Source organism: Varanus komodoensis, unplaced genomic scaffold, assembly GCF_004798865.1.
Source record: "Varanus komodoensis strain SLA01 unplaced genomic scaffold, ASM479886v1 scaffold15, whole genome shotgun sequence".
NCBI classification, from domain to species: Eukaryota; Metazoa; Chordata; class Lepidosauria; order Squamata; family Varanidae; genus Varanus; species Varanus komodoensis.
The window spans coordinates 6,048,009-6,061,424 of NW_025335440.1; the positions used below are offsets into that span (position 1 = coordinate 6,048,009).

The 13,416-nt window shown below is 46.6% G+C and overlaps 1 protein-coding gene across 1 annotated transcript in view; it reads left to right on the plus strand.

Annotated features, from left to right (window-relative positions):
- The window catches only part of MYL3 (myosin light chain 3), a 31,326-nt gene that overhangs the window by 15,494 nt on the left and 2,416 nt on the right, over nt 1-13,416 (plus strand). The window contains exons 3-6 of the mRNA XM_044424934.1: nt 2,788-2,937; nt 5,988-6,161; nt 7,501-7,578; nt 8,842-8,877. Of these exons, the coding sequence (XP_044280869.1) occupies nt 2,788-2,937; nt 5,988-6,161; nt 7,501-7,578; nt 8,842-8,870 (431 nt within the window). The 3' untranslated portion in view covers nt 8,871-8,877. The remainder of the gene's footprint in view (nt 1-2,787; nt 2,938-5,987; nt 6,162-7,500; nt 7,579-8,841; nt 8,878-13,416) is intronic.

Consider the following 13,416-nt stretch of genomic DNA (forward strand, 5'->3'; position numbering starts at 1 on the left):
CAAAATAGAGAAAGCAAAAGCGACTGGAATCATTAAAACTAATTAACTTTTAAAATAATGCTTAAATGAAAAGGTTTTTACCTGGTGCCGAAAAGAGTATAAGTTATAATTAGTGAAGCGAATTCTGTTTGGGGCAGGCCCTTCATTTCTGCTGCTGGTGGAGGCTGTAATTGCTTGAGCATCAAACCTCCTGTTGTGGCTGGTCCTTTCAGAGTCTTGGATGAGGCATGCGGGAGGTCCCAGCCAATGAGGGATCACATATCAGACAGGATTAATACAGTGAAGCCAATCAGGGATCACATATCGGACAGGATTAATACAGTGAAGCCAATCAGGGATCACATATCGGACAGGATTAATACAGTGAAGCCAATCAGTTTTCCTGTGTGGTGATCTCACTGGTGAAGTCTGTAAAGAGTAAGAGCAAGCCAGGTGAACTTAAAAAGTTGAAAAGTCACTGGAAAGGGGACCTCCCTTCCCTGATCCATGTTAAAGGCCAGCCCAAATTATGATATCTCAATGCCCAATCCTATGCATCTTTAGATAAAGAAAAGTATTGCAACTTGGAGCGTTCTTTGGCTAGTGTGGTGGATTGGAGGATGCTGGGAGCTGCTGGACATTTTCCTGCCTAAACATGCAAGGGACTGCACCCTTATGAGCATCGGAAGCAGCCTTGTATTGAGCAACACCCTTGGTCCATCTAGCTTAGCATTGCTGGCACCGATTGGCAGTGGCTTTGCTGGATAGCTGGGTTGCTTACTGGGGCCCCTCCCTGGAGATGCCAGGGGTGGAACCCAGTACCCCCTGCATGCAAAACACATGCACGGTCACCAACACATGTTCCCTGGTGGCAGAAACATGTGCTATGTCCACAGAGATCTTGCACTCCGTTCTTCAGTTCCTGAACATAAGCGGGCGCTTTCTTTTCCCAGGAAGCCTTGCAAAGGAACGGTGGCTTGATAGCATCCTTAAACAGAACTGCCGTCTTCATCCAAGCGAAAATGGTCATGACAGCTTTCCCTTTACGCAGGAATCGCAGTCCTCTGGCCTTTCAGAAGTTGTCAGCCCACAGCTCCGTCCATTCCTGACCATTTGTGCTGGCTGGCATTTTTTAAAAAAATGCTAAGGAAATTTCTCGGATTGCACTATTCATGCAATTTGCAAAATTTACTCAACTTGCACAAAGCACTGTGGGGCATGAACCAGAAAGCATGTGGTCAGCACACTGTTTTTGCAAAGCACATGAGGGCCACATGTTTTTCAGAGCCGAAGGACACAAAACAATCAACCGCTTTTGTACAGCTCCGCTTCCCCTTGCCTCTGCCTTTGTGCACCAGCCGCAGCATCTTTTAGAAAGAAAGTCTGCCGGCTGCTTCGGCATCCCTACCGCCACGCAAAGTGAAACTCTTCCCAGTTGCAATTTAAAATTAATTTTCTTCTGCACGGAGATGTAGGTTACCAAATGTGTAGTTGGGACGTGGGGAGATAGTCCCTTTATTCCTGAGAAACACACGCCAAGTATGTATGGTTGTTTATTGTTGAGTGTGATGATTTCTTGTAGCAAATTTATTGTTGTGAGCCACCCCGAGGCTTCGGCGAATGGGGCGGCATAAAAAGGTTTTAATAAATAAATAAAACATTGCATGGTATTTTCACCCTGTGCCTCCTTAGTGTGATCTGCCCCTCTAGGGCTGTTTGGAAGAGTGGTTGCCCCTCTGGCTCCTCCTGCCCCCGCATCACACAAGAGAGTGTTTCTCAGGGTGTCAGACATTGTATTTCAAGAAGGACGCCCTTCTGGCATTCTCTTTTCTCCGTGACTCTGTTTTTGCCCCAATCATGCCCATATGCACAATAAGAAGAGAGACTCGAGGAATTTATCTGTTCTAGCAAAGCCCGTATGTTCCTCAGTTTGAAGCAGAACAAAGTGCATCACGACCCGGTAGCCTGAGCACTCTGAAATACTACAAAAGGATATTGCCTGCACCCAGCTTCTTGCAGCAGTAGTAGTAAATATGCAAGCAAGCAAGTATATATAAAAGGGCAAAATTCATGCGTGCTATTTGCGTCCGAAGAGGTGCAGCCCAGTGCCAGCGCGTACATCTCAGTACAACTCGGCCGAAGGTAAAGCCCTCGAAGTGCTTCTGAATGTTCTCACAGTGTAATTAGGACATTTCTGGGAAGTCATGTGGGATGTAAGAAGCCAAGAAACAAATATGTATATCATTTGGACCAGGATGCCCCTAAGGATAACAAAGGGATAGGTCTTCCAGTAATTCCCAATTATTCCTGGGTTATAAACCTTATACCAAGGACCCCTTGGCCTGGCCTTTCCCGTCGGGTTGTTCCTCCAGGAAATCTGAAGTCAGTGGAATGCAAACATAAGCGATAGCAGAACGAACAACAGGAGTTCATCAAACTTTCCTCATTTGAAAACCAAAGCAAAAAATGAGAGTCAGTCGGGACTATTTGGGAGCCGTTTAAAGCCAACTAGCAACTGTCTGTGCCCAAGGCTTGGGATGATATTTCGCATCTCTATCAGTTCGTGCTGCTTGTTAACTTGCATCCGTTCCTCATTGCAGTTTGACCCTCCTGGTTCTTCCGCTCCCCTAGAGACATTTTCCCACCTTGTGCCCAAATTTTAGAAAGTAAACTCTTCAGGGCAAGAAGCAAGTGTCAGTCTCCCTACCCACTCATGAATTTCTCACGTTACTCAGTTAATTCTTGGCAGCAATGCTGACCTCCCAGAAAGAGCACTTTTCCTAATGATCTTCTTTGTGTTCACCCCAGAATTTAGGGAAGTCTTCGAGCTCTTCGACAGAACTCCGCAGGGGGAATTGAAAATCACATATGCCCAGTGTGGTGACGTTTTGAGGGCCTGCGGACAGAACCCCACCCAGGCAGAAGTTCTCAAGGTCCTTGGACGACCCAAACCAGATGGTTAGAACCTTTCCTTCTTGTTTCCTGGTGGTTGCTTCACAGGGTTTGCTTCTCAGGTACTTCCTAGCTATTGTGGCCTCCATGGTGGGTGAGCCTCTGCCATCTTCTTCCACTGCAAGAACGTTGCCCAGCATCTGTGGTTCTTCTACCAGTAACTCAGAACCTTCGTGGCTGTTTTGTGCAATATTATTATTATTATTATTATTATTATTATTATTATTAGAACATTTCTATGCCGCCCCTTGTCGAAGCCTCGGGGCGGCTTACAAACACAATAAAATACAATAAAATACAAAAATAGCAATATAAAATTAAAATTAACAATATAAAATAAATAAAAATATAAAATATAAAAGAGCTCCCAAAAAGCTCCCAATTGTTGTTTCACATTTAATTTTTTTATAAGATGAACACCTATCAGTTCATGGTTAAAACTTCCATATAAAAAGATATACATTGAGTGGTTAATTTACATGTTTTGATAGTACTAAGAGACACAGTAAAGCCAAACTGAGCTCAGATCTCACACATTGATGTAGAAAATTGAATACATTTCTTCAATAAAACCAAGTAGGTCTTAAAAATGCTTAATTTGGAGAGGACTGTGCCCTCCCCAAATTAAATGAGAATAAGGAATCTCTATCATACCATTCTGGTTTACCTCAGATTAGATTTTTTAAAAAATTGGGATTAAGTTATGATGTACACTCTTCATCTCCAAAAGGAAGTGCTTTATTTCACGTAAAATATTTATATTCCATCCTTCCAGAAAATTTGAGGCAGGTGACAAAAAAAGAAAGAAAGAAAGAAAGAAAGAAAGAAAGAAAGAAAGAAAGAAAGACAGTAGATCAAGCATAAAAAACAATTGAATTTAATTTGATTAAATGGAGTGATGTGCCAAGGCCCTACCTGGGACTGCCGTGCTTGCCCCAGATCCAGGTTGTAGGCTGGGCCCAAATGATTGTTATGGGCCCCAGGTCACTCTCTCTCTCTCTCTTCTTTGTTAGCCTTGCACATTGGCTGGGATTCTGGTATCAGCCAGACTTTGGGCTTTGCTGCGCTAAATCTCGGGTCTGTATTAATGCCAGTTGTGCCATGTTTAACCACCTCAAGCCTATGCATACTCTTTGCTCCCACACCTTGTCTCCTCTTGGCACAAATGGGAAAAGATCTTTTCCTGCTGAATCGCAAATACGAACTTCTGAATTACGAAGTCATGCCCTTTTCAAGAAAAGGCAGAAGCCAAACCCTACCAAAATCTCAAGGGTGGAGGGATTCCTGTGTAAGATTTGCAATGTGGCCAGGCAAAACCCACGGATAGTTCTGGACAGAGGGTTTGGAATTTGAGGCTTAATACCTCTTAGCCCTGATAATCTGTGAAGCTATACACAACCGTCTTAATTTGTAGCATGCTCACAAGCAAAGAACATAGGAAGTCGTTCAGGCATCCATCCCTGTGTGACCCACCAAGCCAATGAAAATCCATCAGCCCCACATGGTGGTTTGTCAAGCCTGTTTTGTTATTTATTTATTTATTTATTTATTTATTTATTTATTTATTAAAACATTTCTATGCCGCCCCTTGCCGAGGCCTCGGGGTGGCTTACAACATCAAATAAAATACAAAATACATTCAAACAATAACAATTAATAAACAATTAAAGTATATACAGTAGCTTCGAGAAGAGGAGAAGACAGATGTTCTTCCCCCTGCTAAGCCACCTATGTATAACCGGGGGGCAGCCCTCGGCTTGGCGAAAACCAAGTTGGTCAACCTGCCAGAGCCCATGTGATATTCCCTTCAGCTTTGCTTCTTTCCGCTAAAGGAGGACTAAGAGCTAGCAGGCTCTGGCTATGCCTCTGTTGCTGGGCTGTGCCGTTTCAGTTGACCTTTGGGGCTTCCAAGCTGTGATCTCCAGCAGACGCCTACATTCAGCATGGGCATTCCAAGGGAAATCTGCTTGCACCGGCTTGTTCCCAGGATGGCTGTTTTGTGTGATTCAAGATGTCTTATATACGAAGGTGTTTTTCAATGTCCAACCTCTTGTCTTCAGACCGAAATGGTACAACCCAACAAGAGATAGGCCATGCAGGGCTTCCACTTGCCTTCTAAAGCTGGGATCAGGACCCCAAGAAGGCCACCAGTCCATTCCAAAATTGACAGGAGTAGAAGATAGCTCTGGCCATGGCCCCGAACCTCCCTTGTGGAGGAAGACGATGTTGACAACAGGATGGCGTTCAGTGTGGAGAAGTGCAAGGCCTCGCACCTGGGGCGTAGGAATGGGGGTCATGGGTACAGGTTACGGGACGAGTGGCTGGAGAGCAGCACTTGCGAAAGGGACCTCGGGGTGCTGGTCGACTGCAGGCTGAACATGAGCCAGCCGTGTGATGCGGTGGTCAAGAGGGCGAACACCAACCTTGGCTGCATAGCCAGAAGCATGGCTTCTAGATCAAGAGAAGTATTACTACCACTCTACACAACTCTGGTGTGCCTGCAGCTGGAGTCTTATGTTCAGCTCTGGGCCCCTAAGTACAAGAGGGATATAGCAAGGTTGGAATCAGTGCAGTGAAGGGCCACTAGGATGGTGGCTGGATTGCAGGGGAAGCTATATGAGGAGAGACTGAGGGAGCTGGGTCTCTTCACCCTTGAGAGGAAGAGACTCCCAGGGGATCTGTTGGTGAGATATAGGCGCAAGACACGGTGTCACACAAAGCTGGGTAGAGACCTGTTTTCCACTGAGGAGGAGGACAAGATGTGTTCCAATGAAGCGACATCAGGGAACCAAGATTTAGGGTGGATAGCAGGAAGTACCTCCTGACAGTTAGGACCCCGAGGGTATGGAATGGGCTTCCCCGGGAGGTGGTTGAAGCCCCATCGGGGAGGGTGTTCAAGGATAGGCTAGACATGCACATGGTAGGCATGTCATGAGTGGAGCTGGATGGAGCCGGGGGTCAGACTAGATGGCCTGGGAGACCCCTTCTGACTCGCTCTGTTTCTATGTTTCTATGTGTGTGTCAAACCCATTTACTTTCCACTTGTCCATGGACAGAAATGAACTCCAAGATGCTGGACTTTGACACCTTCCTTCCTATGCTCCAACATGTTTCCAAGACTAAAGACACGGGCACATTTGAGGATTTTGTGGAAGGTCTCCGGGTTTTCGACAAGGAAGGAAATGGCACTGTCATGGGAGCTGAACTCCGCCATGTTTTGGCAACTCTTGGTAAGCACTATTAAGGAGAAGGCCACATATCAGCCAGGAGGCCTTTGAGCCAACACTTTTTCTACTATGTCGGCCAACGAGAGAGCTCTCCCTTCCCCCTTCCCAAAAGAAAAAAAATGCTGCTTAGACAGTGGATTTATACTGCCTGTATGTTTTGTTTTGATGATCCAAACTCTATCATAGCACAAAATTAGAGATTGTATCAACTCAGTTGGCACGGAACGTGAACCAAGAAACTCCTCCATTGCAATGCTAATCATGGTCCTTAAGTATCCTTGTCCTTAATTAGAAGTGGGCAAAACCCTCTCCAAAAAGAAAATTGAGATCATGTTTTTAATTCAATGTAAAATGGAAAAGCGATGTCTCCTTAGCAGTGTGCTTGGGCTCTGATGGAACTCCAAAAGTTTGTGTGTGCAGAGAGGAGAAGCAGAGAAGATTCCTACTCAAACGAAAAAGGGTTTAAATGAAAAAGCATCCAGATGCATGCTGCAATAATATTATTTGCCAGCACAAGTGTTTAACTAGGCTTTAAATTTGCCTTCTTCAGTATAACAACCTAAATGTATACATTTCTGAGCCTCTCCTTATGGAGGTTTGTTTCTGGTTTCCTTTGAAAATGATAAACAAAATAACAAGGGGAGAGGATTCTGCAAGTGCAGTGGAAAAAGGAGAGTTCCCAGAACCGGATCTATGTGTGTTTCTTCCTCCTTTGATTGGTTTTGCTCACTGCTCCTTGGAGGAACCTGAATGCCAGGGAAGATTGCTTGGAAGCTGACCTTGAGCCTCGTCTAAGGAAGGGCAGCGTGGGCATTCAGATGCAACGACACTCGATTACATAATCAGGATGTGATCAACCCAGATTTTGTTATTCTGGCTATCATAACTCAATTTTGGGTTCCAAAGCATGAGAATTGAAACCATCTTTTGGAATGGGTTAGAAATCTGTTGGGTTTGTATTGTATGTGAAAATCTCCATCTTGCACCTCCTGAGACTGCAAACGGTCTTGCTAATGACATCCATACATTTCCCAGGCTCATAAAATACATACCCCAGATGCATGCACTTTAATAAGTAATTTAAAACACACAGAGAGACTAACACTTTTCCCTGTGGGAAGAATGCCTGCATTTAAGACATGTACAGAAAGAATGCACACATTTCTAAAAATGTTTGTGGAAGTACGTATGCATTTGTGTTCTGGAAAAGAAAGAGACGCTCGTGATTTGGAGTGCAGCTGAGCTGGAACATACTTGGCAGTGGGAAAATGAGCATCTCTCTGAAGCTGAGCTTGGCAGATTTGGCCATCCGTGCTTATCGTATGCTTTTTGCCTTCTCTAGGAGAAAGACTGACCGAGGAGGAAGTTGATAAGCTCATGGCCGGCCAGGAAGATTCCAATGGCTGCATCAATTACGAAGGTATCCTGGAAGAGGTGGCCCTCAACACCCTTGGGGTTTAGGAGTTCTGATAAACTGGCATCATGCTGGTTGTATCTTGCTTCTGCTGGGGAGAGAACCTGTAACAAGATCTCTGGACAGGGCGGAATGAGGACAATTAGAAGAAGGCACTTGCTTAGCAGCCTCTGGTAGGCTGAGGGGACAGAAGGTAGCAAACCACACCATGTGGGATCGCAACACAATATATCACATCAAGGTTCACCGTGGCACAGAGCAGCCCTTGGAGAGCAGTATCCTGGGCATGCAGAATTCTGGGACAGCAGTTCACACACCCATTTAGACCAGACTGTTTAGGTTTACATCCAAAGCGAACCTGACCCCTTCCAAGCAGCTGCATCAGGGACGAGTAACCCCTGGGAACTGAATGCCACTTTCCAGCCCAGAACCCCGTTTGGCCGGCTGCCACCAGGCTGCCAAATTCAGCAGCAACAGCAAAAGGGGCTGGTTTGTTGGTGAATTTCAGGGGCAACCAAACGCAGGGACATAAACGGGCCCTATCTAGCTTGTTTGCACTATACGTTTGTTCTTCTTGAAACTTGGTAGCAGATTGATGCTGAGATTCACCATGAATTCCCCTCTCCCCCATGAATTGCAGACCGTGGGGGTCACAGCAGAGGGTGGTGGGTGTTTAAAGCTCATGTACGGCCCACTCATGTGGGGTCCTGTGTCCAGTTCTGGGCACCACACTTGAAGAAAGAGGCAGACAAGCTGGGAAGGGGTCAGAGGAGGGCAACCAGGATGGTCCAGGGACTGGAGACAAAGCCCCGTGAGGGGAGATGGAAAGAGCTGACCATGTTCAGCCTTGCAAAGAGAAGACTGAAGGGAGATTTGACAGTGCTCTCTGAGTCCTTGAAAGGCTGTCACAAAGAGGAAGGCCAGGATCTCTTCTCGCTCATCCCAGAGTGCAGGATACAGAATAGTGGGCTCAAGTTGCAGGGAGACAGGTTCCAGCTGGACATCAGGAAGAACTTCCTGCCTGTGAGAGCAGTAGGACCATGGGACCCTTGACCTGGGGAGATGCTGGGCTCTCCCACCCTGGAGGCCTTCAAGGTGCAGCTGGGCAGCCCTCTGGGAGGGATGGCTTAACTGGGAGCCCTGCTCTGAGCAGGCGGTTGGATCCCATGGCCATCCTGGCCCCTTCCAACTCTACTATTTCATGATTCTGTGACTTTCTTGGGAACCCAGCTATGGAATACCAATGGCTGTTTTTTCCTTGTCTTCCAGCATTTGTGAAGCACATTATGGCAAACTGAATGTCAGGTAAGCTCCCCATCTCTGTGTGGCTGTTTTAGTAACTTGAACCCATCAATACATTTACTGCCCGGCCTTAGAATGAGCTGACCCATTACAAAATGAACGGGTTTCATTTCACAGAGCCTCAATGCAAATTTGCTTGCTTCCTATCCAAAAATGATAATTTAGGCTGTAATTCTAGATAAGCTTACCTGGGGGAAGGGTAATTCCCACTGAAAGGTAAGTCATGAATACCATTTGGCTCTTAATACAGAAAATGTGCTCACTGGAACATGCTGTATTATTTGGGGGGGGGGGGTTATCAGCTCGGAGACTGTACAAAATCTCCTTTGTTTGGGTAGCTCAAACTGAAGCTGCGTGAATATGATTGAGCTTTGGAACAGTCTTTTTTCCTGGACAAATACAATCATGGAGACACACATTCATCGCCCCAAAGCATGGCCAACCAATGTGACTTCTTCATATCTGTGTTTATCCTCCCCGCCCCCACTTGGAAAAGTTTGACCTAGGAACCAAACTCGCCATCTATTTCGCAAGCCAAAAAAGTGGGAAGCATGTGTGGATGTCTGAGATAAATTAAAGAAAACAATCCAAGCTTTGCTGTAACATTTCCTGTTTTTTTGCCACGGTTTATCTCTTCTTGCCTCCTGATCTTGTTTGCTTAGTGAGATCCAGCGACTACAGGCATGCAGGACAGTGGCTTTTTTTCTGGTTGTATCACTCTCCCCAAACCCCAGGGAATAAAGGAATGAGAGTGGAAGATTAACCCAGGCTGCTGATCTCTTGCTGTACAGAGCTGTCAACTCCACTGGCAAATTGTGGGCTGTTTTTCAAAAGAGCTCCCCCACACGCTGCTGGCTTCCTCTGGAAGCCCACCAGCACACCCAGAATGGTGGTCACAAGGGTAGGTGAAGGGAACGTCTCATGTCTGCAGCAGGGACCGCGTCTTCCAGAGATCTTGCCGTCCCTCCACTTCCTGTGCATCAAGCCAGGCAGATGGACTGAAACTCCTACCTGGGGTTCGGACCGCCACAAAGTGCTTCCTGGCCAGTTCTCAAATAGAAGAAAATCTTAGCCTAAGTTGCATAAACCCCCGCAGTGTTGGTGTGGGGATGTGTCTATAAGCACATGTCCATGTGTGCACAGACGCACACACACACACGCACACATTTTCATGTGCTAGCCTAGGAAGCAATGCAGGATTACAGGAGCAGTGCAGAACCAGAACAGAAAGGTAGTCCAACGTGGCGTTTGACCGTCCATAGGCAAAATGACACTGGGGTCACACGCCCGCCACACGGCTGTCACGCCGCACATGTTGCCTTTCTCCACGCTGAGAGAGCTTCCTTGGAGGGATCCAAGGGGGCTGTTTGACCCAGGTGTGGAACGTTCACATTTCTGGCCTGCGACCCCTTGTCTGCACCCATGAATTACTGAATTTAATTACTGAGTGAATTAATGATGCACCTTCCTAGATTCTTTTTTTGCCAGCCCTGCACTGACTTGCTTTGATCTGAGTGGAGACTTCTTTCTCTCAGATGGGCTAGGAATTGTGTGCGTGCGCACACACACACACACGCACATGAAAGAAATTTGCACAACATGGATTGAATTCACAAATCGGCCCCCAAAAAGCCTACGGTCATTGTGTGCTTCATCACAAATTGTATGACAACCACCATGCTTTTTTTGGGGGGGGGGTACCAATTTGCACAGATTGGCCAAGTTTACACAAATTGTACATTTCTGGTGCTAATCTTCACAAAACATCTAAAAAAGCAGCATTTGCAAAAATGCATAATTTTGCACAAAGTGTTAGTGTTTTGTTTCAAATAAATGCAGCAACCTCATCCCATTTTAGAGATGGAAGTCCATGGAGACCCTCCCAACTCGACCTTTTATGGACTGAAAGTGAGCTTGAGTAGGGTTGTTCAGAGGTGGAGACCCATCTTGGGCTCAGCTTCCTGGACTCTGGTCCACCTGCCACGGGACCCTCTCTCATGCCAAGCACACTCAGTTGTACAGCCTTCATGCCACAGATATTTGTGGACTTTCACTGTGCGTGACTTGCTTGGAAGACCAGTCAGAGCTCAAGAGGAAGCCCAGAGAAGCTGGGAGGAAGAGATTCCAGTGCGTGTGTCTCAACTCTAGGTTCAGGTCCGTTGCGCGAGGTTTCCTGGGGTCGGCACTGCCCTACTGATGCTTCATCAAAAAGGTGAAAATGCTTTTCCCAAAAAGAGGAGCAAAGGAGGCACAAATCTGCATGCAAAGTGCAGAGGGCCGTTTACATGCATCGATGCAAATGCAGGAACCAGTGGTTTCATTAACATAGAATCTGCATATCGTCATGGTCCGAGAAGGGTGCGGCCAGGTGTCGCTAGCTGTTGCTGGACCTCTGCAAGGCGCTGGCTTTTAGGGCTGTTTATCTTTGAACTGCACATGAACCAGCTGGACAGTCCTTCAAAGAGAGAAAGGGTGGTCAACTGATGTCCTCAACTTGGCCTGCCAGTCCCATCGGCTCCATGGGGCAAAAGCTCTCCCTGGTGGATCAAAACAACACAGCCGGCCACCCCCGAAGAAGGAGGTGGCCTTCAAACGGAGCAGAGTCCTCAAGGAAAGCACTTGGAATCGATGGTTCTCTTCCATGAACTAGGACTGGAAAGGGGTCAGGGCTGCATGGGGCTCAGACGAGGGCTGCAAGGATGATCCGGGGACTGGAAACAAAGCCCTGTGAGGAAGGATGGGAAGAACTGGACAGGAGAAGGCTGAGGGGAGATAGGAGAGCGCTCCGCAAGTCCTTGGAAGGCTGTCCCAGAGAGGAAGGTCAGGATCTCATCTTGTTCATTCCATAGTATGGGACGTGGAATAATGGGCTGAAGTTGCAGGAAGGCAGGTTCCAGCTGGACATCAGGAAGAACTTCATGACTGCTAGAGCAGCAGGATAATGGGACCCAGGACCTGGGGAGATGCTGGGCTCTCCTACCCTAGAGGCCTTCAAGACACAACCAGACAGCCTTCTGAGAAGGATGGTTTGGCTCGGAGTCCTGCCTTGAGCGAGGAGCTGGATGCGATGGCCCTCTTGAAAGGTTTCAGGGCCATTCCACCTTTTCCTTTCAAGCTGACTTCCCCAGTGGCACCATTTAAAACAAAAATTGGCATCTGGAGCAGCTAGGGAACACCACAAGGGTCAACCTGAGCATTTTCCCCAAGCTTATTCCAACACTTTTGGGCTTCCTTTATGGCTCTAGAGCATTTAAGGGTCCCAAAGGTTTCAGGATTGCCACGCTAGGGAGCTTTTTAAAAAATAAAAAAACAAAGTTTCCATCCCTGTCCATGATGGAATCAAAGAACATAGCCCCGCACAATGAAGGCTCTCCACCCCTTCTTCTGCCTTTTGTAGGCGATTTCTCCTGCAATGTAATGTTGCAGTTCACTGAAGTTCTTCACATTCCTCTGTGAGATTCATTTCACCTTGAGTATGCTACTGAATGCAAGCATCTTTCCCCTTTTTTGCACTGGAAAAAACTCCCATATTTTTGATCTGGAATATGTGCATTTCAAGCAGGCACCATTCTCCCTGATTGGAAAAAATGGGCATTTTAAAACGTGCATGCTTTTAATTTTTTAATTGTTTTTTTTTAAATTTTGGGGGGTTTTCCTGACCCAAAATGACTGAAGTGTGGCTGATCTATGTTTGGGGACTTTGCCCAAACGCTTGCAATTTCAGATGTGTGTATTTCAGCACATGCACACATGAAACAATGAAAGCAAGTGCAGAAAACAGTGAAAATGTCCAGAGAATTGTGCAGTTTGCAGTTGCAAACAAGCAGTGTTTGTGTGATTTGTGAACAGGATCCCACAACCATCTCGCCGTTATTACTTTGCTCTCAGCCCACACACCAACCAGCAGTTTCTTTTGTTGCCTCCTCTTCTCGCCAAAGTTGCAAAGGCTTCATAATATGGAGCAATTTGTCACATCCGCTACGACTTTATTTTGTTTTTCTACCCTGGGGGTCAAGTGCCCGTTTGGCTCCTTGCCCGTTCTTGTTGGTCAGCCTCCAGGTTCTACATAGGAGCTTTCCCAGAATGGCTTCTCCTTTGATGTCTTGCTATGAGCCATTCAGAGATTATGCAGACTTTGGTCATTCCTGGCCTTTCCCCCTTGGGGATGGATTTATTGAGATTAATTGGAGCATTTTATGATGGCATTTGCATTGTCCTTTCTGAGCCACTTCCTAGAGCTTAGAACAACATTTCCTCCTCTTGGAACAAGGCTGCAGAGTTAAAAGGGTCCCCTGCATTTGACGACTTGTTTCGGGGTGCAGCTAAAGCCAGAAGCAAGGCAGGCCTGACCAGGGGAAGTCGGAAGGGCTCTGGACTGGCCAGGCTAAAGCAAGCATGTGGAACTGTTTTCTAGTGATAGGCCAGATTAGGGTTCTGACGGGATCTTGGAACTCCTCTCTTCATCGGTCCCAAAGTAGGAAGCAAGCCGAGCTGAAGGAAGCCTGCAAAAGATCCCAGAACATCTGGTTGCCCCACTGGCAA